This window comes from Anarhichas minor, unplaced genomic scaffold, assembly GCF_050575085.1.
Source record: "Anarhichas minor isolate MPS153535 unplaced genomic scaffold, ASM5057508v1 ptg000012l, whole genome shotgun sequence".
NCBI classification, from domain to species: Eukaryota; Metazoa; Chordata; class Actinopteri; order Perciformes; family Anarhichadidae; genus Anarhichas; species Anarhichas minor.
In genome coordinates this window covers 6,617,757-6,645,504 of record NW_027466458.1, presented here as the reverse complement: position 1 = coordinate 6,645,504, position 27,748 = coordinate 6,617,757, and the positions used below count along the sequence as shown (strand labels likewise).

The following is a 27,748-nucleotide window of genomic DNA, read 5'->3' as shown; positions in this document are numbered from 1 at the left end:
GTTAGTATACCTAAAGAAATCTACAACACAAAACACATTTTGTCTCACTGTTACATTCTAAATGCAAGTTCTTTACAACTAAGCCTCAAGAAAAGAGGTAAATATCTGCGGTATTTGTGCAAGTAAAGAGTGATACTGATATTTTTGATATTGCTGTATCATGTCCTTCTTTTAGAGGAAGTACAACGATATGAATCTACATGTCACTTAGATGTTTTCCATAATCAAGTTCATCAGCTTGAAAAACCTCTATAGTGAATTGTGAATATCCTCAAGCCAATACAGTCATATGTGTACTGTGTGTTACAACAGCTTATCTCTATATATGTACTTTCTCCACATTCAGGATGTAGCCCAACTTTTTTTTGGGGGGGGGGAATTACCCCCAAAAAAGTCAAATGGGGAAAAATGCAGCCCACATTTTCTTTACTCTGGTGTCACATTTAACTTACAAAATTGACAAATGTCCTAAAGCTGATGGAAGCCCAATCAATAACGACCCCATCAGATGTTTTATTTTAGATTCCGAGCAGGCTTCTTCAAATGTTGGCTCTAAGTTTAGACGGATGCACAGAGGTGGGGCTGTCGTGTCACACTTTCCACACTGGATGTTATCGCAACAGTCCATCACACACAGTAGTAGTGTCTCGTGTCTCTTTAAATGCGGGTTGCGTAGATCCTTCATGAATGAAACCATGTGATCCAAACATCATTTGACGTCTGGCGCCTCCGACCATAGACTAAAACAAGCGACGAAGGAGTGGATATATGTAGACCTGCGAAAAGGCGTGAGCGGAAAAAAAAACATTTCTCCAACAGTCTCTCCACACCGGGTCGACCAACCATCGGCGAACCCCCGACCTTCGAGGGCGAAAGTCGCTTGGTTTGACTTCTGGTGAGTCAGCTTTTGTCGAAATCAAAACCTTTTATAAATTCCTTAAAAAGTGCTGAATATAGAGGTGTTGTTTTGCTGAGTGTGCGCGGCCACCGCCGCTGCCGTGCCGCCGCCGCGCTTGTGTTGCCGCTTGTCCCGGCGTGCGCCGCAGCCGCTGAACTCACAGCAACACCGCTTGCCGTTTAAAGGGCAGCAGTCTGGTATAGTGCTGAATCATCACGGTCCAGTCCTCATACCAGACCCGCACATGCCGTTCCGAGAGACCTGGTCGGTCTGAGCGGACAGCCACGCAGACCGACCAACCGGCGCGTTTTCGTAATAACACAGACAAAGGGGATGCACGTCGCGTACGGCTGTCAGGCTTAAAAAGAAAGAAAGAGAGAGAGAGAGAGAGAGAGAGAAGCCATGTGTCGGAATTAAGAGACCGTGCGGGGAGTCCGAGAGCAGGTCGGCTGTCTGTGCTCTTACGGTCGGGGGTTCCCTTGTTGTGTGGCTACTAAATGGCTAGACCTTTAGAAAGGTGAACGTATAGCTGGGGGGGGGGGGGGGGGGACCCTGGACGTAGAGTAACAACTTAGGACAGCAACATCAACACACCGTGAGCGTCTGTCCTCTCCGCCGGGGTGCTGAAGCGGCAGCGGCGGACACACACACACACACACACACACACACACACACACACACACACAGAAGCCTCTCCCGCTGTCGCTTCACACACGGACTCGTCTGTCGCTTCTTCACAGGTAAGATGAGCAGCGTGTTCGTGAAGTGTGCTGGTGGACATGTTTATGTGTTATTGCGGGCGGTTACATTTCGTCCACTCGCTGCTGCGCGTGCTGAGTTGGCGGTGTGACAGAAGTAAAATGTGTAATGAATAAAAACCGGCGACAACAATAAACAACTCCGGCTGACGTCGTGGTGTTTTTATAGCTCGAGAGTAACGTTGTAGTCGGTGGTGAGAGGGCAGCGTCTTATGACATTTGCTTTGTGTCAGACGCTGTTCTTCCGACAGGCCTTCTTCTCTTCATGTATCTCTTTATTACATTTAAATGACTCCTGCTGTCGGTGTAAACACAGAGGAACGGTCTATTTCCCGGCGTACACCGGCTGGGCTCGCGACAGAGATGCTGATTCATCACAACGTTGTTATTTCTCAACGTTTGCGCGAGCAGAGCGGAGGCACGAGGGAGCCATGGCAACATGGCACCGGCGGCGGCGGCGGGCGGGCGGACAAAGGTCTGGCGCGCGAGGGAAGGAAGAGCTCGGTGTATGTTCGAGGGTCTGACACACGGAGGCCAGATGGTGGAGTGGATGTTCACGTTTGTATGGGATAATTAGAGCTCGCGTGGGCTGCGGAATGTGTGTTTAAAATGTCATTAGTGCTAAATTTGGTTATTCAGCGGGATCAAATGCATTTCCGGTCAAAGTAAATATGAATAATGTGCACGCGGGCATGATGAATATCGCACTGAAGATTATTCAGTTGATTAACCTGTTTGTACTTTTGGGTTGTGACGTGAATAAACCATGTTTGCAGTCACAGGCTGCTGATATCTTGCAGTGACCTCACTCACCTTTTAAAGTCAACAAATCAAAAATGCTAAATATTAAATGTATTTGGATAAAAGCTGCAGGGGAGGAGGCATTCCCATGTCGGTTAATGTTGAGCATTGACTGCTCATGAACCCACACAGAGACTAAAAAAAAGAAAAGCACCTCAATGAACTCTAATGCGTTGCAACAGAATACCCTCTGATTGATCTCTATTAGATGGGCCATTATCTGCTGCCTCGTAGCAACCTATATGAGCATTGCAACTCTTACCAGCGACGAGTAATGGGAAGCTCTGCGGGCTCAAGAAAAACAGAAACTTCACCCCCTAATGACTCCATATCAGCAGCTTTAGTGAGAGTCAGCACTCTGCGGAGTGTATCAAAAGTATGTAGTAAGCAAGTTGGCAAGTACTGTAATAGAGGGTCATAATGATGAAACAGTTGTATCAGTATTGGAGAGAAGAGCAACCCCCCCCCTCACTGTCTTTCTCTCTCTCACACACAGTTTCCCCATCTCCTTCCCTTATTGTGTGTACACACACACACACAACCACGGGGCTAAACTTTTTATACTTGGTATCAGTATTTAATCAGTGCTTGAAGTGCATTTCTCTGTCAAGTACTTTCCCCATCCTTCCCTGGTGTTCGCGGTAATTGAACGCTGACCAATGCTTATGCGTGCAACTTTGCTGATGGTGGCGAAGCGGCAAGGCGAGCGGAGCAAAGGGGGGATGAAGGAAGAGGGAGGAAGAATGAGAGATGGGATTTGCGGAGAGATTGAGAACAAGGACCTTTTTGTCTTCAAGGCATTCCCCTGAAAATGCTGAGGCGAAGCAAATGCGCTCTCGCTTGACAGATGGCGTTTTCACTTGTTACTTAGCACAGCTAGTTTCTTTGCCTTGCCATGTGCATGTGTCTGTATGTGTCTCTGTGTGTGTGTGTGTGTGTGTGTGTGTGTGTGTGTGTGTGTGTGTGTGTGTGTGTGTGGGAGCAGGATATGTAAAACATCTAGTTGCTATAGTGTGTGTGAGAGCACAGTAAGCACCAAGGTTAGAAAACTGTGTGTGTGTGTGTGTATGTGTGTGTGTGTGTGTGTGTGAGAGAGAGAGCTCCTAGCTTTACTAGCAAGATGTTGAAAGAAGATGTAACGGGAAGTGGTTTTATTATCAGTTGGTCACTACATCATTTTGCACTTGGCAGATTACTTTCCATCCAACAATACGTCTGACCTGAAGCTCCTCTCTTCACGAGGAAGTCAAGTAATGAGTGTTAACATGACTGTGGTGTTTGTGTGTGTGTGTGTGTGTGTGTGTGTGTGTGTGTGTGTGTGTGTGTGTGTGTGCTCATACAAACTTGTTTGATCCTCTGCATGTAGGGGTCAAGTTGATGTAACACTGTGTAAAACCTCCTCTAGGTGTGTGAGGAAGGAAGGATGGGACAGGAGCTTCTGAGCGTTTTATACCGCTGAGAAGAAGATATGCACGCGTGTTGAGAGCTGAAATGATTCGCTGATTAATCAATTAGTCAATTAGGGAATTAATTGGCAGACATTTTTTTTTAAGTCTCTTTCTTTTCACTTGTTTTTCAAATGGGAACGTTTGTTTTTTTGACTCTCTTCTGATAGTAAACTAAATCTTTGGGTTACAGACTGTTGGTCAGATGAAACAAGCTGATGAACACCAGAATGTCATCAGATTAATCACGGATGAAAATCATTTTAAATATTGTCATTATTGATTAATCTGATGATACATATTTTTTTGAGTAATGAATTCTTTTCATTGTCTAAGAAAAAAGGTTTCACCAAAGTTGAACCCAAAGTAAAATCTAAACTAAATATTTAGTTTACAATGATGTGACAAAGAAAAGCTTCTCTTTGAGAAGCTGGAATCAGAATCTATTTGACATTCATCATGTTCATCATGTTTCATCATTGAAAAATGATGATCATCAAAATAGTTGCAGATTTTTTTATTTTTGATTGAATAATCGATACTTAGTTTCAGCTTTAATTAGAGGTTTACAAGGAAAAAACATGCATTACAATACAAAAGCCTTGTTATTATGTTATAATAATGTTGCCAGTAGGTATCGTTACTCTGTCATACGGCTGCCTGTAATGTACATTATACTGATAGGGCTACATGGATCAGAACAATAGTTTATTTGTATTTACTTTAAGGAAAATGTTTTTCTTGTGTGAACCTTCCTGCTAACAAAACAAGGTAAACATCTAAAATGCATCAGTGTTCAATTTTGTCTCGACAAAGAGCAGCCGTACAAGAGGTCGCCTTTATTGCAGGGCTGTAGTACTGGATTGCATTAGATTGCACAGGTGTTCACACTATTGTGTCCACCTCCTGTGTGTGTGTGTGGGAGAGTTTGGTGTTTGTGGAAATGATTTCTAAGTAGCGCCTGCATGTTTATGAGCTTGTTTACTACTGGGATCCATTAAAAAAAAGTCTTGTTATTTTTGCAAATTTCTGAGAGTGGGAGAGAAATAAAAAGATGGAAAGTAAAAGCAGGAGTAACAGACGGAATGGGAGAGTGGGTGAGAGAAAAGTAAGCCGTTGGGCAGATCAATAGTTGAGTGTTTTTTCTCCACAGTAATGATGAAACATGGTGTAAGCAGATCTGGTGCATAATCATTGCTGTGCTCCACTGTTCTCCTGCTCCACTGTGTGAGTGTGCTGCATGTCCTTGTGTTATCTTGACTTTGTGTGTGTGTGTTAAATGTACCTTCCCTCCACAAGTGTTTTGACTCCTTATTTACATAACCTCCCCGAGAACCGATAAATTCCACACACACACGCACACGCACGCACACACACACACGAGAAGTCAAAAGGATTAGGAAATGGAAAACATGTTTAAGTTCAGTCTAAGTGGCTCAAATTACTGCTTTTCTGTATCAACAATCACGCTTTGATCAGCACTTTAAAGTTACATTTTCCTGTTTTCCCTCAAGAGGACTTCTGGGTTTATTTCTCAGACTCCAGTTAAAGGAGACGACTCGTTCCCACACGTACACAAATGGACACGTTCACGCCAAACCAGAGCAATGATCTCGTTTTGCACGCATGTGTTGAGATATTGAGAATGTAGCCGTGGAGACAGGAGTATCCGCATACCAGCGGTTGTCTACCAGTTGCATCATCTCTATGCGCCAATTTGCCGCATTTTTTAACTGCAGTGTGACGATCCCCGAATAGTGGTTTGAATTTCTCAACCTTTTAAAATAAAAATACATACACACACACACACCGTGCAGATCAATGCCAAGAAGCGAAGAGAGGGAACAAAGATGTGTGTGTTTGTGCCTCAAATGTGGCCCCAGCTCTTTGCTCTCACCTGTGGCATTACATTAGTTCCTTGCAACAACAGTTCTCCACCTGTCCTAAGTTTGGGAACTTTGGGTGTCATCTTTAAAACACCTCTAAATCACCCTCAAGGTGACTGAATGTATGGCATGCAGTATTGGCGTCACTTGTTCACCATTAAACCTGCGTAGGTCACGCGTATCCTCTCTGGATGCCGATTCTTCTCGTACTGTCAACTAAAGTATCGCTCGTACGTCTGTTTGACCTTTCGTAGAGAACGGTGACTGTGCCCGCAGCAGGTATTTTCATTGTCCATTTCATCTGCAATCTTTTTGTTTATTTGTTTATTTGTTATTTGTTTATTATTTATTCATTGATTAGTGGATGAAATGTCAGAGCAAACACAAATATTCATAACAAGGTGATCTTCAAATGGCTTGTTTTGTCCAACTCAAAGATATTCAATTTCATACCATCATAAAACAAAATCATGTAGAAGAAGCTGGAACCAGTGAACGGTTGTCCTAAAGAATGACTTAAAGGATGAATTGGACGTCAACACTGCTGTTTCTATTGATCAACGATTTGATTGATCAACCTGTTATTGCTCTAAAGCAGACGGAGCTGGAAGACGAAAACCAGAATTGTCGAAGACGACTTTCATTTTGATTTCTTTTGTCTTTATTCTGGAAACCTTGCAATATATTATGAAGTTAAATTCATTAAATACAGAGAAAGCCTATTAGGATAATGCGCAAACAATCAAAACAATTGATGCACTACTAGAGGAAGTCTATAGGTTGTAAATGTTTGTCATGAAAGACAAACTAAAACTAACTGTGTGGAGTAAAAGAGACATCGCTACGACAGTAGAATGTGCACATGGCCACATGCTATGGTCCTGTGTGTGTGTGTGTGTGTGTGTGTGCGTGTATTTTTGTGTCATGCTTCAGTGCGAAAGGCCACCGCTCTCCATGACACCTCCATGAGCTACAATCTCCTTTGTTTGTTTCTCCTAAATGTTTGTCTCTGATGTGATCTCACTGGTACGTGACTGACAGTGATGCACGTTTACTTTGCTGCTGCATCGAAACTTTCTCTCAACTTAGTACTGCTGACCAGGGACGTACAGCGTCCGGGGGAAATAAACATTAACACGCCGCTTCACTTATCGCTGTCTCCCTCACAACCCTCTGTTTGTTTTTCACACACACACACACACACACACACACACACACACACACACACACAAAGAGAGGACCAACTTCACCTACGGTACATGCTTCTCTCCTCTTACAAAAAAAAAAAAAAAAAGCACTTATGAAAAAAGGAGCCAGAGCTCAATTGCCCTGACAGTGCAGTTTTTTTTGCTTGTGTTGGGAAATTTGTCATCACACTCCGACTTACTACCTGGAATGGGAAAAACGTGTCGACGGCAGGACTTTTTTTTCGTGCCTTTCATAACACACTTGCACAAACACACTGTCTCGCACACATACGAACACACACACCCTTTCTGAACTCTCAGAGGAGTGTGAAAGAGATCGCTCCTCTCTTGCCGTAGATTATCATTATGCATATAAGGGGCCAGGCTCTCGCTCCTTTGCAGTTCCTTTTCCTTTACTTTCCTTGTGTTTCCTCCATCTCCTATGCTCCCCCCACTGTCTGTGTTATCATGCTTATTACACGCTCTGCATACCTCCCAGTTAATAGCCTCCTGCTCCCTCTCCACAGACACGGCTCAAACTGGGTTTATTTCCCCCCCCCTCCGTGGCCCTGCATCTCTGCGGTGAGCCGGCCCCGTCTCTATACACAGGTTGCCATTATCGCTGATCTGATTCCTAATTCTCAATTAGCCTGCACACAGTGGTCATTGTTAATTATTTACCAACTCCCTCAGCACCCTCGGCCCACACTGGATCGATGAGAACATTTTTTTATAAACAACGGCAAGGTGGACCGCAGCCGGGGGCCGAGTTTTGTGGCGCTTCCGAGGTTTTAATTCACGTTCCCTACATTTAGCTCTCTTTGTGTCCTTCCATCATGTCCTCCCTGTGTCTTCACCGCCTCACTCGGCTGCCGTCCTTTGTGTTTTCCATTATTGCTCAGAGAGTTGCCTGAGGGAGGAGGTGCAGTTAAGGCAGGTGTTATGTTGGGATTATTCAATAAAGGCAGACTTGCCACTGCATCACAACCGACTTGTGACTCTCACAGTCTATTCTTGATCATTCGCTATATGCTAGCTTGTTTATGCTCGCATACACCCACACACACCAGCCCCCGGGTCGTCATTGAAGCGTCTAATCTGGCTATTTTCCTCTGTGTGTGTGTGTGTGTGTGTGTGTGTGCTTGCAGCATGCCACCAGCTTTAAGTAGGAAGTCTCTTTCTAAGAAATTCCTCTCTGTGTGTTGGCAGCGGCTAGAGCGAAAGGTTCTCTGAAACAAGATTAATTAGAGCTCTGTCTGAAGCCAGACACACACACAGACACACACACACACACACACACACACACACACACACACACAGAGTTCATCATCCTGTTCGTCTGCACAAGAGAAAAGAGTCGCGCTTTAAGTCTTGTGCAGTTTCTTGTGCACTTTAATCTTTCTTTATAAAACACATGATCACTGTTCACCTTCTGTCACACTATTACTCTCGTTTTCATCCTTTCTCCAGGACCCGATTTGTCAAGAAGACAGCGTGTGTGTGTGTGTGTGTGTGTGTGTGTGTGTGTGTGTGTGTGTGTGTGTGTGTGTGTGTGTGTGTGTGTGCGTGCGTGCGCGTGAGATAGAGAGCAGAAGGTTGGGGGGAGAGAGAGAGAGAGAGAGAGAGATGGTCAGCAGTAGTTTCATTGCACTGGATCAGCTTCAGAACTTTTCTAATTGGAGGTTTTAGTCGTGGTCCTTGCTGAGTCCAGGTTTTTCTCGCCCCCAATCCCCCGCCATCCATCCTTCCCTCCCTGCTTCTCCCTCTCTCTCTCCCCCCTCCACAACCCCTCTCCGTACCCAACAGCTAAGCTCTTACAAATCTGTTGAGGATGCATTTTCACCCAAACGCTTTCCCACCCCCTCTTCACCCCCCCCGTCCTGTTCCTCCTCATTGCCGTTCCTCCCTCAATCCCCACCTCTGTCCCCCTCCTCTCTCCTCCTCCTCCGCCCGACTCACTTGCCTCTCTCTTTTTCTTCTCCTCTTTCTCCCTTGTCATTTGCACCCCCCCCCGTCCTCCCTCCATACTCAGCATTTTTCTCGGCTGTGGGTGTGATGTCTCCGCTGTAACGCTAATCAGCTCTGGAGACGTCAGCATTCTTTCAGTCCTCCTTCACCAACTCCAGCAACCCCCCCCCCCACCCTCCCCACTCATCTCCTCTTTTCTTACCTAGTCGGTCTGCACCTTGCTTTCCGACCAACTCTTCACCCTCCTTTCCTCACTTTCTTATCTTTTCTTTCTTCTCTTCTAGCCGTATTGTACTCATCTCCACCTTTTCTTCCATCCCTGTCCCCATGTCCCGTCCTCTGTGTGTGTGTGTGTGTGTGTGTGTGTGTGTGTGTGTGTGTGTGTTGTGTCTCTCCACTGTAACTGTAAGCAGCTCTGCTCTTGAGTTGTCAGCGTTCTTTCAGTTGCTCCATAAAAATACAGCCTGCCACAGCAGAAAAGCTGTCTGTTGTAGCAACAGTGGCTGTGGCATTGACCACACCGCAGCGACCATCCCGCAAGCATTATGGGAAGGACACCTCTGGCACTTTGTGTGTGTGTGTGTGTGTGTGTGTGTATGCCCAAGATGAATGGCGATGCCTTTGCTCAGCAGATGATGCTTAACCTGGATGACTTACACATGGTCTGAGCTCTCAGACAACACACACGCACAAACTACTTTATTGCAGCTTTATGCTCTGGTGTAGGTCAGCTTTTATTTTGTCCCACCTTGATGAAATAGCCCCAAACTTAATTTACTATCCTGCTCTGCCGGTGTACTAACACCGCAAATACCACCTCTCTAGCGATAACAAGTCGTATTTATTACGGCAAAAATCAATTTGTTCAAGCTCTTCAAATGTGAACAGACGCTATTTTTCTTTGTGTTTTATTTTATTAAAGTTGATATCTTCAATATAATAATATCTCAAAACATGCAATTTGGCCATTCGGCAACAAGGACCCCGTAATGAGTGGAATCGATGAAGAGAATACGACTGCATGCTATCTGAAGCTAACACAATGATTACGAAGAAGCTTCTTAGACACTACAAGTACCTTTTGTGCACCTGCAGCAATTCCATTCTCAAGTTTTATCTAAGACATTTTAATTATGTGTTGTCAAATATGGAATAAAACCTCTGAACCGTGCACGCACAGCAAACTCAATTTCCGCACGTATCGCAAGTATTGTTTAGCACCTAAAACAAAACTACATTTGCATGTTTGTGTACTTGCAGCAGAGCGTTTTACGCGTGTGTTTTATTGTGCCCCACTGGCATGGCAGCAGGGGAATGTGTGTGTGTGTGCGTGCGTGTGCTTGCTGGCATGCTTTTTGTTTGTATGTAGATGGGTTATGGGGGGTTGGGGTTTGGGGCACAGGGGAAATAAACCAGTGCCTGGCAGGAAAACAGCCTCTCCCCCTCCTCTTCTCTACCCCCACCCCCAACAGCCACCCTCAGTCTTCATGTCTTTGATCCATCTATTGTGCGATGATGCACCTCCAGCTGTGGGAGTCTGCAGTGGTACATGTGTATGGAAGACATTTGTTTATTGAGAAGAAGCGCTACATATACATTGTGAAATTAAAAAAACATTTTAATTACCCTAACTCATTAAGGAGTGCTTGAAGTCAAACGCCTTGAATGAAGCTCCATTATAGTAAAGCTCCCATGCGAGGACACGTTTTTCCTTATTTCACTGAATTCCTGACACAATTTTCACTTGCTGTGCATTTGACGCGCGTTGTGCGCATGTATGACTACTTGTATGTTCTTGTAGCGTACGTTTTTCTTTGATCTACAGCTATTTATAAACTGTAGGATTTGTGGCAGCGCTCGCACAAACACTCACGCACCCTCAAAGGCCGACAGAGGTGCATTGTGGGGGAGGTTCACTGGCACGCTCGGTGCCGTGCGGCTTGACAGAAAAGAATACGAAGGAAACGAGAACAGACGCGATGCCTCATGTCATCACTTCCAGAAAGCTTTTTTTAAATGACCCAACTTGTGAATGACTGAAGCAGTATTGCATTTTAAAGTGTCTCTGGTGTGAAATCCACACAGGAAGACAACAGGCCTTCCTTCATCAGCAAACTGGTTAAACAAAAGTTCTTATTCAGCAGTATCAGGTGTGGATGTTTGACTGAAAAGCAGGTGTATTTAGGCTTTGAAGACAGCGGCAATTCAGCCAATCAAATGTACGGGATGAGGGACGAGCAGAAATGTGTGTGCAAGGAGGGGGTGGGGGGGGGGGGGGGGGGGGTGGGGGGTGGGGTGGAGAGTGAGATCAGGAATCTGCTGAGTCATCATGACTGGTCTCATGATGATCGCTCAGCAGCAGCAGCAACAATAGCCGCCCTTTATCGAACACACACACACACACACACAGGTCTGAGAGATGAGAGCCAGATCAACGCACCACACAAAGCATCTCATTGAGAGCTTGTGGAGATGCTCGTAAGTGGAGCTGTGCGCTCTGAGGTCTGATCTCATCTCTTGCCCTTCCAGGCTCCCTCTTTGTTGACTTCTGACTCACCCTGTTTTGTCTCCATCCTTTTGTCACTTGTTTCCCCTTCGGTACAAATGCGTATACATCATTATATTTGGTTTGCCTTCATTTTTTATCCCTGTAGGTGAAGAAGTACAGTCTGTAGGTGTGTGTGTGTGTGTGTGTGTGTGTGTGTGTGTGTGTGTGTGTGTGTGTGTGTGTTAGGGCTCTAACAGTTGGTTTCCTTCCCACACATTTTACCACTTCCTCTTCTTTTTACGCTCGTTTCATTCCTATTGGCCTGAAGCCAACCAATAAGAGATCAACGACACAAAGGTAGTGGGCACTGCAGTGTAACCACCAGGAAACAGGAAGTCAGGGAAATTCTATGACAAGTTTGTGTGTCACTTTCACTCACGCTGTGACACAGATGCATGATCCTGTAACATGTTGTCCTCCAACAGGGGATTTATATTTGGTGTGTCTCCACTGAGCCTGGTGGGTATTGACACAGAGTAACTTTGTTCTTATTGATCTGAAAAACACAGGTTATTGTTCTTACAAACACGTGATCGTATTTCTTAATGCTGTTAGTAGAGCTTCAGCTCTCTTTTCTGGTGTTTCTTTGCTTATGTTTTGCACTCTCTTGCGTCTCCGTAGGTCTGTTCAGAAGAGCAAGGCACTTGTGGCATGACGACGACTAACAAAGGAAATAAAGCCTTGAAGGTGAGAGAGTGCATGTTTTACACAGGATTCTCTGTGTTTTGCTATGTCGTTCTGTCTCACCCCCCCCCGTCCTCTTGTTTCCTTGCAGGTGAAGCGTGAGCCGGGGGAGAATGGCACCAGCCTCACAGACGACGAGCTGGTGACCATGTCAGTGCGGGAGCTGAACCAGCACCTCAGAGGGCTCACCAAAGATGAGATCCTGCAACTGAAACAACGGCGGCGCACCCTGAAGAACCGGGGCTACGCCGCCAGCTGCCGGGTGAAGCGAGTCACCCAGAAGGAGGAGCTGGAGAAGCAGAAGTCCCAGCTGCAGCAGGAGGTGGACAAACTGGCCAACGAGAATGCTTCCATGCGAATCGAGCTGGAAGCTCTGAGGTCTAAGTACGAGGCATTACAGACCTTCGCCAGGACTGTGGCACGGAGCCCAACTGTCGGGGTCGGGGTGAGGGCCGGAGGGGTCGGAGGAGGGGGAGGGATGGCGTCATCAGTCATCGGTCCACTCATACCGGGGAAGATGGCAACAGCCACGAGTGTAATTACAATAGTGAAGTCAAAAACAGATGCTCGGTTTTGAGGGAGGGAAAGACAGGTGAGGGTGTGTCGGGATGTAATCCTTCCTCTCTGCTGGCCACCTCTCCTCCACCTGCACTGACGTCAAACTGCGAGGCAGTCTCCACCATGTGGCCTCAGCATGTTCCTGTCACCTGTCTCAGATCAGTGCAGGTGGAGGAGAGGATGGAAGCAGAGGAAGATTATTGAGACTATAAAGATGGAAGTCCTTGGTCAGCGCATGATCATCTAGCACAGGACAGATACACAGACTTCCTACGGTCACTGAAAACCTGGAAAAGTCAAAGAATTTGAGATTAGTTTTATTCCAGGCCAGGGGGGGGGGGGGGGGGTGAATGTCAATACCTCAAAACACTCAATCATGCAATTTTGTTCAGTTACGTCAGTCAAGTGTTCAGTGTCACGTTTTACTGCTGGTAGATCAAGATATCTGTAAATTCATAATAATCCCGTTACACACTAGATTTGAAGTGTTCGTTTTCCCGAACCAAGATGTAGAACGTTTAAATTCTCTAGACCAACAGAAATATTCTAACACATGCGTTGCATATGTATTAGACTGAAAAAAAAGATGCTATTAATGTGTTGGTTATAGAGTGTTGGGTCCCTGAGCTCCAAAAGAATTCACAAGATTTCCTGTGACCCGTTGATTTCAGTGGCTGAAGAGAAGTCCCATCATGCTCGACCCTAGCCAAGAACCTTTTTCACAAAAGAACTATAGAAATATATATATATATATATATATATATATATACATATATATATATTACACAATGGTGGTAACTGTATTTTTACTGGTTTGTACGGTGTTGTCATTCACATGAGGTCCAAAGTGTATTCTCTGTGTGTCGACTGTTATATATCAGGAATTCTGTGAAATTCTGTGGCGCGTGTTCGTTTTGGTATCGCTATATTTAGTTAGCTGGGTTTTTTTCTACGGTCTCTTCACTTCCTACGTCCGACTCTCTTTCTCTCACCTATGCTATCGCTGGCATTTCTTTCGATTCCAACTGGTTCCCTTCATTACACAGAGCACTTCCTGGATCTAACAGAAAGAGGGGGGGGGGGGGGGGGGGGGGGGATTGATATTTAGCCAAAAAAAAAAAAAAAAAACACTATAGAGAAAAGAGGATAATAATTACTGGAAGCCACTGACCTTATCTACGTTTGTAGGATTTTTCAGGGAAATGGCCATTTGAAACATTTGAGCTCCTCTCAAAAGTATATTGAAGTAATAATTGGAAGGGCAAGTGCCTTGGTGGCCCACTGACAAGCATCAAGAAGAAGGCAAGAGGACGTGAACTGTGGAAGGACGGCGGAGACTCGGTGTTTGCTTGTGCTTAATGTGAAACACTGACCAATCAGGAATCAGGTTGTGACAGCATTTAACTGTGCGTTGTTGTATGAGCTGTGTAGCAGGATTAATTATGTGATCAACACCCATCTGTGTGACTGGCAGTTCATTTACCTAAAGAACAAAAAAAAAACAGAAGTGTCTGCAAAACAGCTCCGTTTTCTTGCACAGGAGATGCTTTTTGCTTAATGTTCTATTTTGAGTCCAAACGTCTGTTTTACGTTAATTACTTGGTTTTCATGTTTATGAGTTTGATTGTCTTCTGACTCAGACATGGAGGTTATTATTACACCTACAGCAACATTCTGGCCTCAAATCAAAGCTGTTTGTGTTGCAGCCATCTTGCTTTTAACCACAAAAGTTCACTTTGCAAGTACAGAGGGGGGGGGGGGGATTTCTGACAATGCAGTCAGCCAGCGAAGATATCTCTCTGACTTTCCAGTCACACAAATGGGACGTCATTTCACACGAGTTTTACCATAAAAGTAGTCTTACGTGGTGTTCTATACTCCAAGAATCTGTGTCTGTGTGGTAGAGTCTGTAATTTTATAAAGACAATTACCTTTGCATTGTTTGTAAACGACCTGTAAAAAAAGGTAGAACAAAATCCGTTTGATATACAGTATCTCTCTATTTTGCAATTGTACCAAAAGTGGCTTAACTACTGAATAGCTTTGTTTTAACTCTAGTGACTAGGCACGTGTGTGTAACCGTGAGCTAGCGTGTGCTGTGCTGTGTAGGTATGTGACGAGGTAACTATAGCGTTCACTATTTCATGGATATGACTTTGATCCTTGTTTGATTTCAGGCCAAAGCGGGTGATGTCACTGTGGGTAACTCTGCACTCTTTCTCTAATCATAAGATCTTTGTCCTCGCGGTCCCATCATTCAGCTCCAGCACTGTACACGTGGTAGATCGGGTGTTTCTCTGCTCGTGATCTGCACTCACGATTTGTACATTTTAAGTTCACTTTTGGCCCATTTTCTGCTTTTTTTCCTGAACATGTCGCTGTGGTTTTATTTCAGTCCTTGCGGTGTTGAAAGCTCGTTATTGACGACAGAATGGCGGATGAGAGGAGGAAGTGTAATGGTTAACCTCACAAGCTTCATGCTATTGTGTATTCATCTGGCAAGGTGTCAGAGATGTGAAACTCAACAACGGGCCCCGATGGCTGCACCACCCCTACTCCTTCAGTACGTTATTTTTGTAGTGTGTGATAAAAAAATACTTGTTTTTGCTGTGTATATTTTATATAGTTCTGTGTATATAACGTTCCTGTTTTGTTTGTTTTTGGATTGTTCTGTAAGTGTCAGGGAAGTGAAACTAATTTGGTAATGTATTTGGTGTTTTATCAAGTGAAAAAAATGATTATGCTATTTAATGGTTTGTCTGTCAAAGAGTTAGGTTTACTTCACAAAGTACAATTGCCTCAAATTGTTTTTTTAAACTAACGGAGACCTTGTCATTTATGGAAATATAATTAACGGTAGCCTACGTACATGCAGCCTTTTACCTGAAACCACTTCTTTTCCACTGTGAGGACTAAAGGGTGAACTATCCTACTGCTGTGCAGTTATTAAGAGCAGCGAGGTATATGTCTGTACCTGCACCCTACATTCATATAATATCAAACAGGTGAACAAAGGCACTGGAAGGGAAATGGGTTTGAGATTTAAGAATGTGATTTCTCCATAATCTTAACACTGGTTTGCGGGTTCAGTCTACCGTGAAATGGTATCACGTCTATCATGTCACAGCACAGGAATAAACTCCACGGTATTCAAGCAAATATAGCTATCACACCCAGTGTATCTGTGCTCTGTATGTTCTGTTTAACGTGTCCTGTTTTTATGGTCAGAATGCAATGTTTTTGTTTATCTACTGGATTTCTGTTGCTTCCTGTCTGTATTTCCATTTGCTTGTTGAATGGTGTTTTTTGCTGGCAGGTCTTGTGTGTGTGTGAGTGTGTGTGTGTGTGTGTGTGTGGTCGTGGCGGTATATGAAATAGGAAGAAACACAACTAGGTTTCGGGTTGTGTGAAGTTGAAGCAGAATATGAACCTTTCCAGTGCTTGTTAAAGTGTGCGTACTGTACGTGCCGCTGTCAAACAGTATGTTTCCACCCAGTCTGTACGTCTGTGCTCCTCTTGTTTAAAATGGATGTGTACTCTGTAAGCATAAATGTGTCAACATGGTGGCTGCTGTTTAATAGACATTTCCAATTATGCAAACTGTGGAAGGGCAAAATTAGAACTCCTGCCACACATCAGCAGTGACACTTTGGTAGCGGTCACGTCAAGTTGTCTGTTTTATATTTGCAGGTACATGTGTGATGTGACAGGTTTAAAGACCGTATATACACAGAGTGTTTAGCAGTTTATTCTCGGTTATAAATGCCAGCTCCAGTTGGTCTCTGTTTTAAATCTGGCTTATCATTGTCACTTAACTATTAACTGTGAAAACATAAAATCAATTCCAGTTGAGAACAAGGCAAAGTAGCTGTCACGCGAGGCCTGCAGTCAAACTGAAGAAGATTATTGTTTTTGTCTTCGAGACGTGAACATTTTGTGGTTGTTGTATTTCTCCAGTGTGCAGCTGTGTGTCAGGTCAGGGTGTTAGGTCTTCGAATCAAATGAGGTGATACATCGCAGACGTTTCTTCCTGATTTTCACTCTGCAGACATGATCAGCTCACCAACGGTGATCATCAGCGATTATCAGACAGGGCAGCTTGGTGGTTTTTCATAACAGAGTTTATGAGCTGGGAAGACACGCTGACCTTATTTTCCGCTGCCCGTACAGGGGTCATGACCTCCTGATGAAAAGACATCTCTCCTCAAACCCAAGCAACAGCTCTTAAACCACATCTATAAATATGTTAGAGGCAGAAGGGAGTGGTGGAGACACATCTGATAAAACGCTTTCCCACTCCACTTATCCCTTCCCCTTTTTTACAAAGTGTCTGTGAGTTAACTCAGCAGGCTCTTCCTCAAAAACATCCAATTCTTCTAGAAGATGCAAATCATTAACTTCTTATCTTGCTGCTTGGCAAATTGGTACGCAGTCATTTGGTTGTTTTCCTGTCTAGTGAATCACGCCACAAGACTCTAAAAGCCCTTTCACCCACCTCCAAAGCCGATCGATGAGAGTAAATGAACCAAGGATTCCTTTGATCTCTCTTGCTCTCTCTACTGCCCCGGCCCTTATCAGTTGCACAGCCTCTAACATAACAGTTCACATCATCATATTCACTTATTTTTATCTTCTTGTTGTAACAGTCTCCCTCTCTGATTTTACCCTCGGTAACATTTGTTTCCCCCATCAAACCACATGTGTCTACTGGTGAGCATTCGGCCAGCTTACTGGTGGGGACATGTTCGTGTTCTTAAAGTATCAGTTTAACAGTGTAGAACAGTAGTGAGCCCTTGTAATGGGAAATTCTGTGTTTTGTAATATTTCTGTATGGGGTGTAATAAATTATTCTACGATAGTACTTTATATGGGTAAACACTTAAAATGTGACAGTCTTTGTAAGTATTTATCTTCAACTAAATTATTGTACTTTTTTTTTGGCAATTTGTAGATACGTAAGTGATGATGACAAGGTGTTGGTAATCATGAAATTAACTGTTTCATCATCGGTCTGATGCATCTTTTAATTTATTGATGTATATACTGTATGTTTGTTGATAAACAGCTTACTTTATTTTGTATATGACCAATAAACATGTTTTGAAATGGAACAGCTTTTGTGTGTCTTTGGTAATTGGAATATAACAGTTATAATTTTAACATACATAGTTGTATATTATATTATTATTCACAACCATATTATGGTCTTTCTTTCTGTGCAATGCAAATATACCATGTTGTTGATGTTGCACATGTGTCTTGTTCACTAAATCAGGATACACTGGATGTTTTTTTGACAAAGAGTGTCCTCATTCCTATAAATGAAAATATAAAGAATCAATACAATTAAACTGACAGGCTTTTAAACGTAATCTTCAAGTCTGTCCTGCTGTTAAAAAAGACATACAAATATCTGTGTGTAATCTATTTATTTGAGATACAAACTAAACAGTATATACATATTCATCTTGATAAATGTGTCTTTTCACAGCAGACATTTTGACTTGTCAAACCCACGTGTGATGATAATATTAATTGCTGCATTGCATTGCAATAGCTTGGGGAACAGAGCCGTAATGTTTTTGGTTCAACTGCGCTTTTTTCTGCTGTGAACACTTCAAATGGTCTGCTATTTGGAGGCACTGACTTTCTCTGATTTTAAACAAACACTGATGAATGACAATAATACATCATTTTGAGAGGGAATAATTGTTTAAAGGATTAAGAGAACATGGAATGTACATATTTTAAATAATGAATAATTCATTATTTTAGCACTCAATTTGTGGGGTGTCAATAGGCCATAACTCGAGGCTGAAATATACTGCACAATTTGACCTATACTTTTTTTATCTTCAGTGCTGTCTTATAAAGGCCACGCGCGTGTTTAGCCGTTCACGTCTATAGGTGGCAGTGTGAAGTTATCACCGGCTCCCTTCGTCTTCAACAGCTCTGGATCCTGTGAAAACATGGAGCGCGGAGCCAGTTTGATCAGTATCAAGACAAGCTTCTCCGCAATAAGGTTGAAACATAGAAGGATGTTTCGATTTGTTCGGTTGATTTGATGTGATTGTTTGTGAATTGAAGTCGTGTGTTGTAGTTTAATTCTTATATTCGTTGTTTTTTAATCTGGTATGTCCATATCCGTGCTGTGGATCCACTCCGGGTTTTCACAGGTTTCCAAACTGTCGCTTGTGTGTTGCTCCGCGAGGAGAGGCGGGTAAAAATGTAAACACAGATCCATCCTGGTGGAGATTGTGTTGTTTGGTAGCTCGCTAGACTTTATTGTAGTTCCATTTCATCCATAAGTAACACTGGAGAGCGGCTCTACTTTTGCTTCTTTTCTCTTCTTTAACTAGATTTACATATTTCCTGTATTTCATTATTAAACGCCAGTAACAACACCGCTAAACCGTTAGCTAGCTAGCAGCTCAACAGCTAACGTTAGCAAAACTCAATCGATCAAGATATCGTTAATATATTAAAGTTAGTTGGTCCTTAAACTGTCGACTACCGACCCCACCCTAATGCCACTTGATGGAGGACTACGACCGGTTTGTGCAGCATCGCCTCTCCCATCTGAGGACAAGTAAGGAGGAACACCACACACCTCGAGCTGCTTCTTCTCTGATCCGCTTCTATGGACGATCCATCCTTCCTCCTCTGGTAGGACTTCAGCCTGACGATGTTTCTTTTGAAATGAACATGATTGCTGGTTTTAATATTAGCTAACAAGACGCAGAGACGCACTAAATACACTGTTGAAGCCTGAACAGTCTCACGTTGTCTCTTTGAATGTTAGATAAGACTACCAGTGACTGTCACGTGGATTAGTGCTGACACAATTAGTACATTGAAAGAAACATATTAAAGAACTGATAAGTCATTATTAATAGAAGTTCTTATTCTTCCTCTTTTTTTAATTATTCATAGAAGTTATTAAGCAAAATGCTACAAGTTTGTCCAGCTTGTCAGATGTATATTATATTGTTTATATCAGTGTAAAGTTTTTCAGTGATGGTTGGACAATACAAGCTATCGCCTTAAAGGGGGTTCTGGGGATTTGTGATAGACACTTTTCACTATATCTAGACATTTAGACCAACAAGTAACTGGTTAATCTAAAAGAATAAAGAACAGCATAATCGAGGAAAATAATCATGAGCGCCAACCCTGTTATTCAACGTGCGTGACACCTCGTGTCTGCTTTCTGATGATAACAGCTCTCAGAGACGCAGAGAGAGGAGATGCAGCAACACAGAGAGGCAGCGCAGAGAGCTGCTGTCCACACAACGTTAAAGGATGATTCAAGAATGGCCTACGTTCAAACTATCCTACACAGTGTTCAGGTAATATAAGTCCTGACTTTTCAGCTCTTCTCATGTATTTGTCTTTCCCTTAAGTCAACTTAGACTACTTAGTTCTATACAAACACATACTGTTTCATTGAATAACAAAAATGATGAAGATCACGTACGATAAGTTGATATAGTAATTATTGTGACTCGGCCTAATTGTCTCCTCTTGTGAATTGCAGCTGAGGAAGACGCCAACACTAGAAGAGTTGCTTCAAGAGTCTGAGGTTAACACAACATCTTCATATTCCCATAACACCATCGGTGGAGCCGCGTCACAGAGAAATGTGTCCGTAGGAACGAGCGGTAGTCTTTTGCTCTCACCACCACCCGGAAGGAAAGAAAAGGATGGTGTTTCTCTTCCTCCGTTGACATCAACTACATGTAGTGCCTTCTTTGCCTCCGTGACACCTCAGCAAAGTGAGCAGGAAGGATGCCTTATTGAGCAACCTTACAGCCAGCCGGGATCACAGCCAATCCACCAGTCACCATCTTCTGGTCATGTGACCTACGAGAATGTTGAGAACACCACCGGTGTCTCTGTAAGGGTTGATGCAGAGAGAGGGAGCCCTGGCTTTGGCTCCTCAGAGGAAGCTTATTATTATAATAATAACAATAATATGGGGGGCTTTTTCCTTCACAACACCTCAAACACAATCGCCAAGATGCCGGATATTATTAACTACCCGCCCATAGATGGAGAGGAATTGGAAAGGAGTGGTCTGGAGTCATCCTTCTGTAATAACTTAATAGTTGTAAAAGACATTTGTTGCACCTTGCACCATGAGGATTCAGTCATATGTGAGCCTTCACCAGTCGAGAAATCTGAGAGCACAGAGGGTGGAGATGAGCTTCCCTTTAGCACAGTACTCGACGTTGACAAAGATCACTATGTGGACACAATTGAGGGCCCAGTCTCATCATCAGAAAACAGCGGCCTTACAGACACTCTAGAGTTATCACAGATGTTAAGCACTCATCACAGTCCAACAGCAGAGTTGCATATTCGGCACGACTCCACAGAATCCGAGCCAGCGGACAACCATGTCGACGAAGCGACGCCATCGGAGGAGCCTTATCGTCTGAGCCTCCAGGCCTTGCTGAAGAAATCTCAGGAGTATCGGCAGTGCCAGCGGATGCTTAGGAACCACGCCAAGAACACTAGAATTCAGGAGAGGACCCAAGAACAGACAAGGGCGGAGGAGCAGAGCCTCTCTGATAAGGAGAATGACGAGTTCCCTTATAATAGGACCGTGACCACAGAGGGGAAGAAAACTCCAGAGAGGAAAGGCACTTTTATCCCGTCGGAGGAAACGTCGGCAAAGAGATCTTGGAAAAATGAGAGGACGATTGAGAGTGAATTTTTCGGGGAAAAGTCCAACTTTAAATCTGAAAGCACACATTTAACCGGAGATGGACATACGAAGGAAATTACTACTGTTGGGGAGGAAACAATCTTCAAAAATAATAAACTGAACATTTCACAAGAGGTCATAACAGAGCCCAAACAAATCAGCACCGTCCTCCTGCGACCGCCCACATCGTCCGAGACCTCGCCTGTTCAGGAAGCCTTTTACTTGACCACCTGTCCCGCTGCTTTTTATAACGGTGTAGGGAAATATCACAGTATCCCAGCCCCCAATTTCTGTAGGAGTCCTGTGCACTGCAAGAGCAAAGGCAGTATCCAAGATGGAGAAACTCTAAATGGGGCCGAGACCTCGAAGGAGGTTTTTGTCGAGACTGGTTTGATTGAAGAAGTGAACCTGGCACGTAACAGCAGTCCCACAGCAGTTCCTCCCGCTGTGAATCTCATGGTTGAAGGTGATGTTACAAGTCTTTCAGCCAAGAATTCACAGCACATAGATCAGCTCGAGTCCAACCTGTCCAGTCTGAAAGTACTGATCTCGGATCTGGAGTCCACACTGACAGAAAACATGGAGAACCAAACTGAGAGCAACACTCAAAGAGAGTTAAGTTTGAAAGGCATCAAGCACTCGCGTCAACATGATGATGATGATGATGATGATAGCAATGATGCAGAGCAACACCAAAGGTACGGAGAGTGGCCGGGAGGACGATTAGACAATTTTACTAAAATGCAGGAAGATACAGGAGCTGAACTGAGCCGTTGTGACACAGACGATGTTCCTCTCATAGAGCTCACGCTAGTCAAAACCTTAGCTACAGAGAGAGGAAAGGAGAAGAGATGTAAAGAAGGACTTACAAAGACTGATGGACATCATGGCGGCAGTAGAAGGCCTACAGCTAAATGCATCCTCTCTGTAACACAGCGGCTGCGAATTCCTGATGTGTTCAGAAAGGTTCCATCCGCGGCTTCGCATAACGTCTCGGTGCTTTCGGATACCAGTAACCGTCCGGCGGAGAGTAGGAGTGAGACGGCTGGAGACGGTCACGACTCCACCCGGTCCCCGTCTCTCAACCAGTCGTATGACGTGGACGCACCGTCGGGCCTCTGGCTCCGCGACGGGTCGGGATCTGACACGGGCTCAAAAGGTCATCTTGTTCAGGAGAAACGTCTGACGCCAGAGAGCGGGGGGGAGGGTCAGGGCGGGACATCCAGGGTGAAACGGAGGCTGCTCATGCACATGACGGAGGAGACACGGGACGGGAGTTCAGATCCCGGCAGAGGAGCAGGCTCCGTGGTCAGACCCAACTCCAGCACTCCCAGAGGTAAGGCGATGTAGGCTAAGTGTGCTTTGTATAGCTCTGTTGTATTGGGAAAACAATAGGAAAGATGAAATCGATATAAATAAATGAATAGAAAATAAATCGGATCAGCACCCGGCATAATCCTTGCCCTCAAAGACACGGACATGCTGCTCTATTTGTCCAGATTTTTCTTTTGTTTTTATTTACACATCGTCTGTTGCCGTCAGCTGCCGTGCCGCGGTACGGAGGCCGTAGCAGTCGAGGAGACAAGCAGGAGGAACTGAAACAGGCCCACGCCGCTCAGGTCAGAGCCCTGCAGGATGAGCACAGGAGACAAGAAGAAGAACTGCTGCAGGTGAGCAGGTTATTAAAAAGTCCTCAAGCGTCTTAAATTTCATTTGAGAAACACTGAAAGTAGTCCACACCAAGTACACTATGTACTTCTGTTTGTGTAACGTTTGCTAAACAGATTTTTAGGAAGTTATTTGACACCAAAGTTTACAGCTGTGAGTGTTGTGTGGGGAGAGATGATGGGAAATGAGAAAGAGAGATGCAACAAAGGCCTCCAGCTGAGGTTGAATTGAAGACGTTGCGGTTCACGATCGCCATCTTAATCCCTGTGCTACAGGGGAGCCCCGTGGGATTTGTTCACAGCAAGAAAAATATAGAATATTGCCAGCTGTACCTTTTTAGAAATCACAAGAAAGAAACCCTGGAACGACATGTTTCTAACGACCAGACAAGGTTCACGCAGTCATATTGATACTTCCTCCATCCCATTGGCCCGCTTCTTGCATTCAATTGCATCACCTACTGCTGTACAGATCTAGCACCGCATCATTCCTGTAAAGGCAACCGTAGTTTACTCTACCAAGGCTTTTGACTCCACCCAAAGTCACCTATGAGAAATACATTTAATATAATAGAGAATAGGCTAACCGATGCTAAGCTGTGATATAACGTTGATCCTAAATGCTCTTTAGAAACTAGAAGCAGACCCTTGAAAGGCTCTGGCACTGCTCCATGTGTGGACACACACACACACACACACACACGCTGTCGCCCTACCTGTTAGAGCGTGCTTCTGGAGACCGGGGTCGTGGGCAGACTACAGAAATCTGCTCATTACAAGAGACCTTCAGACTCTCCCCAGTAAAAAAACACACACAGGGATTCTTCCATAAATGTTTCATTACATCCCTAAGAGGCGAGCTGGCATGGTCGCCTGTGTGTGTGTGTGTGTGTGTGTGTGTGTGTGTGTGTGTGTGTGTGTGTGTGTGTGTGTGTGTGTGTGTGTGTGTGTGTGTGTGTGTGTGTGTGTGTGTGTGTGTGTGTGTGTGTGTGTGTGTGTGTGTGTGTGTGTGTGTGTGTGTCCGCGTGTGCAAGACTTCAAGGACGCCTGCTGTTCTCTGGCAGCCAGTTCTTGTTTCTGCAGCTTGTGTCTGTATTTGTTCTTGGCCAGTGTCCTTGCCCTATTAATCACAGTCTCTGTTTCATTTATGTATCCTTAACAACAATATAATTAACATAACTCTTTAATAAATAAATAAATACTTATTTTCGACTCCCCTCTGTCCTTCCGTCATTCGTGATGTGACGAGAGAGAGAGCGAGCTGGCTGGACCCTCTGGTCGAGGGAGGAGGGGGCCGAGGGGATTGACACAGAAAGGGGAAGGATAATTTGTTTAATTCATGAGCGTCTGTGGTTAAGTGCCAGATCGTCCCGTTGAGTGCCACCACTAATGGTCCCTTCCCCTTCTCTTTTTATCCCGTCTCCTCACATCCCCCTCTTTGTTTTGTCTCATACCTCCTCTAACGTCGTTTTTACTCTCTGGCTGTATTCATTTCCTCCATCTCTCCTGTCTCATCATCCCCGTCATCTCTCTCTCCTCCTCCTCCTCCTCTCATCCCATCCCTCTCGCCTCTGTACCCCATCTCTCCCCTTCTGTCTCTTTCTCTCTACCCCCAATTAATTTCTTCCTCCTGTCTCATTTGCTGTCCTTTCCAATTCAATATTTTCCAACCTTGCCTGCTCCCAAATGCACGCATGCATGCCTAAACACACATATGCACTTCTCCCCCTGTTCCTTTCTCTCATCTATCTGTCTGTCTCTCTCTCTCTCAGGCATTGGCACTGCGTTCCCGCCGCCTCCAGAGCGTGTCCTTTCCTTGCTCCATGTCGAGCTCACATCTTGGGGACACGTTGACCTTTTCTGCCCTCTCACAGGTATCAATATCACATTTGTTGACTCCTTTTTTTTTTGGTTTTATTCATCACCTGTCAGCTGACACACTCAGGTGAAACAAATACTCCCCCCCCCCCCTCGATGTCTTAATCCTCATCAGTAACCCCTCTCATCTGTTATTGCCCTCGTACGTATTCACGTACAGCAGCTCAGCTTCAGTTAGACTTAAGTCGTTTAACAAACATTTCCCTTTAATGCAACGTCTTTAGAATCAACAAGTGCGACATTATTATTCTGCTTATTATTCCCAATTACAATGAGCCACTTGCGTTGATGGGCTAAACAGATGCCAACCAAAAGACCTTGAGAATCTGCGTGGGAAATTAATTGGTTGTCATTGATGGAATTAGCATTCTCCTCTCAGTTCCCCTCTGGTCTTCATCATTCACCCCTGTTCTCTGCTCTTCCTCCTCTTCCTCAGCCCTCCAGCCCGCTGTCGGAGCACTACCGCCCCCTGCTGGCAGCAGCTGTGAAAGGCTTTCTGGCTCGCAGGCTGCTGAAGACCGAGAGAGTGGCGCAGCTGGTGCGCACCACCAGGGTGAGTAGAGACGGCAGTGTCATCTCTGTCTCATAGCATGAACAAAAACAGTGTGCATACAAATAACGTGTGTGTGTGTGTGTTGGGCATCTAGGACACGCATCAGCTCCTGCTGGCCCTCCAGCAGCAGAGCCCTGGCAGAGGAGAGTTTTCTAGCAGACAGGATCTCTTATTGCAGGAGAGAGTCACTCTGCAGGTATTAAAGCAAACGCGTGTTGTAAACATCTGTTAACCTTTCTGCTCTTCGCTGCCAAACGAGCAATCATTCCCTCCATTTGCACTTAACACAACAGATCCTATAATTACACTCGTTTCATTCAAGCCATCGTCTGCTCTGTGATTGTTTCCCCGTCCAGCTGCGCGCTGCGCGTTACGAGGTCTACGACATCTTCTTCAGCCTGTCAGCCGGAGAGAGGATGCAGCTGATCAGCTGGGACAGAGAGCTCGCCAAGGAGAGAGAGCTCAGACGACAGGTAACCTTTTCGTGTGTGTGTGTGTGTGTGTGTGTGTGTGTGTGTGTGTGTGTGTGTGTGTGTGTGTGTGTGTGTGTGTGTGTGTGTGTGTGTGTGTGTGTGTGTGTGTGTGTGTGTGTGTGTGTGTGTGTGTGTGTGTGTGTGTGTGTGTGTGTGTGTGTGTGTGTGTGTGAGCTGAAGAACAAATCATGTTTATTGGAGAGGTATTGGTTTCTCACTGTCGATAATGAAGCAATCACGTGATTGTGCACCACTGGGCAGAACTAAACACCACACAGACATATCAGACTAATGTAGTGTGTGTTTTTGCTTTTGTGCGTGTGTGTACTTGTTTAGAGTGGGAACGCAGGCCAGTCCAGAGGAAAGAGTTCTCTGTCAACTGCAACACAAAAGTCACTGGAGCGAAAGAGAGGAATGATGTGAGTCTTCACTGGATCAGTTCTGTTTTCATTAGATCTCTGCGTAGCTCAAGTCACAGTTACTTCTCCTACAGTCACAATACAGGATGAAGGAATCTCTGCAGACTCTTTACCCCGATGAAGACATGCTTTCATCTTCAAACATTAGTTCTTGCACCTGATTAAAAGTTTGTACTATAAGCGTGTGCTCCGGATCCCACAGTCACAGTCTGAACCCAACCTATGAAAACATTCAAAATCAGCACACCATTTATATCAAACATGTCTCAGAGGTTTCCAGTAATGTTGCAGCCAGCTTGCAAAAGCACTATTCAGCTCAAATCTTTTAATGAAATGCAAATCTTGCACTCTAAGCTTTTTTTAATAAGCAGTATTTTTGTCAGTGGCTAAAACTCTCTTCCATGCAGGATCCAGAAAAAGGCAGCAGAAAGGCACATGGGAGCTGTGACGAGGACCGGACACAATACTGGACTCTCTGCCGAGCAGCCGCCAGAAACCAAGCGAGGACAGTTCAGAGCAAATCCTCAGAGGGTCCCCAAGAGCACTTACTCCTCCAGACCCCGATGACACTTTCCTAATTGGCCCCAGTGAGGACTCCTAATAAGGTCTCTTGCGAGTACCTAAATATTGTATAACTATATTGTGCTTTTTACAATCTACAACCAGGGTATAATAGAGTGATGGCAGTTCCACTCTTCCACAACAGACTGGTTTCACAGTGAGTGGATGCTCGGGTTGGGATAAAACATCACCACAGCTGCTCTGCCACTAACGGGTCAGGTCTGCTTCCAGTAGTTTTCAGTAGTGACGGGTTGAGAGGTCGGCATGAAGTAAGCCACGGCCATGAGCCAGCAGGCACAATACCAAGACTCGGGAACCAAAATACCTAGTGGAATGCAGCCATGATTAAAGTTAATAATCACACCTCAAAATGTGTCCTGTGAAAAGGGTTTTGTTAATCAGAGTATTTGTTCAGCTGCCGGTGTTTTTCCATTTGTCTGATGTTAAATCTCTGCTTTGAGGATGGACTTGTGCCTCAAATTGATATTCCCAGTTCACTGCCACCAAAAACAGACCATCTCCAGATGTATTGGCACATGTTAACTCTGTTAATATGATATTTACTGATTTCTTTGAAGGACGGAGGAGGAGTGCTCACTTTTACAGAAATGTCAATAGATCTCAGTGTTACTGCGAGCCTGCTGTCTTGACATGTAAACACATGTAAAAAAGTTTATTCTTACAGACTTTGGACCTGTTTTGTATGTTATTTATTTGTATGTTGTTGCTAATAAATGTTTCTTAACTCTTGAAA

At 44.5% G+C, this 27,748-nt stretch overlaps 2 protein-coding genes and 1 long non-coding RNA gene across 7 annotated transcripts; 2 read left to right on the top strand and 1 right to left on the bottom strand.

The window, feature by feature from the left end:
* Positions 1-522: 522 nt before the first annotated feature.
* mafgb (v-maf avian musculoaponeurotic fibrosarcoma oncogene homolog Gb) lies at positions 523-13,630 on the top strand. Of its 5 annotated transcripts, XM_076090521.1 has the most exons (4): positions 568-895; positions 3,649-3,707; positions 12,113-12,178; positions 12,267-13,630. In XM_076090521.1, the coding sequence occupies exons 3-4, from the start codon at positions 12,143-12,145 to the stop codon at positions 12,750-12,752; spliced, it is 522 nt and encodes a 173-aa protein (XP_075946636.1). In that variant the 5' UTR covers positions 568-895; positions 3,649-3,707; positions 12,113-12,142; the 3' UTR covers positions 12,753-13,630. The 5 variants fall into 5 exon arrangements, with proteins under 5 accessions (XP_075946633.1, XP_075946636.1, XP_075946634.1 ...); XM_076090519.1 differs by lacking the exon at positions 3,649-3,707 and having other exon boundaries at positions 583-895; XM_076090520.1 differs by lacking the exons at positions 568-895; positions 3,649-3,707 and adding an exon at positions 903-1,638.
* LOC142948467 (uncharacterized) lies at positions 10,500-19,894 on the bottom strand. The gene is made up of 2 exons (XR_012953511.1): positions 19,344-19,894; positions 10,500-13,020 (listed from the first exon to the last, which is right to left on the bottom strand). It is a non-coding gene; the product is annotated as an uncharacterized LOC142948467 (long non-coding RNA).
* Positions 18,937-27,748, top strand: cp110 (centriolar coiled-coil protein 110). Its single transcript, XM_076090509.1, has 10 exons — positions 18,937-19,399; positions 19,957-20,082; positions 20,271-22,779; positions 22,986-23,113; positions 24,883-24,984; positions 25,425-25,541; positions 25,636-25,737; positions 25,898-26,014; positions 26,351-26,433; positions 26,841-27,748. The coding sequence occupies exons 1-10, from the start codon at positions 19,271-19,273 to the stop codon at positions 26,998-27,000; spliced, it is 3,573 nt and encodes a 1,190-aa protein (XP_075946624.1). The 5' UTR covers positions 18,937-19,270; the 3' UTR covers positions 27,001-27,748.

Excerpts from the sequence above, each read along its gene's own strand:
- mafgb (XM_076090517.1), top strand. The coding sequence starts at position 11,900 with ATGTTGTCCTCCAACAGGGGATTTATATTTGGTGTGTCTCCACTGAGC. Across the intron at positions 11,951-12,112 it reads GTGTGTCTCCACTGAGCCTG|GTCTGTTCAGAAGAGCAAGG; the intron begins GTGGGTATTGAC and ends GCGTCTCCGTAG. Across the intron at positions 12,179-12,266 it reads AAGGAAATAAAGCCTTGAAG|GTGAAGCGTGAGCCGGGGGA; the intron begins GTGAGAGAGTGC and ends GTTTCCTTGCAG.
- cp110 (XM_076090509.1), top strand. The coding sequence starts at position 19,271 with ATGGAGGACTACGACCGGTTTGTGCAGCATCGCCTCTCCCATCTGAGG. Across the intron at positions 19,400-19,956 it reads GATCCATCCTTCCTCCTCTG|CTCTCAGAGACGCAGAGAGA; the intron begins GTAGGACTTCAG and ends TGATGATAACAG. Across the intron at positions 23,114-24,882 it reads AAGAAGAAGAACTGCTGCAG|GCATTGGCACTGCGTTCCCG; the intron begins GTGAGCAGGTTA and ends TCTCTCTCTCAG.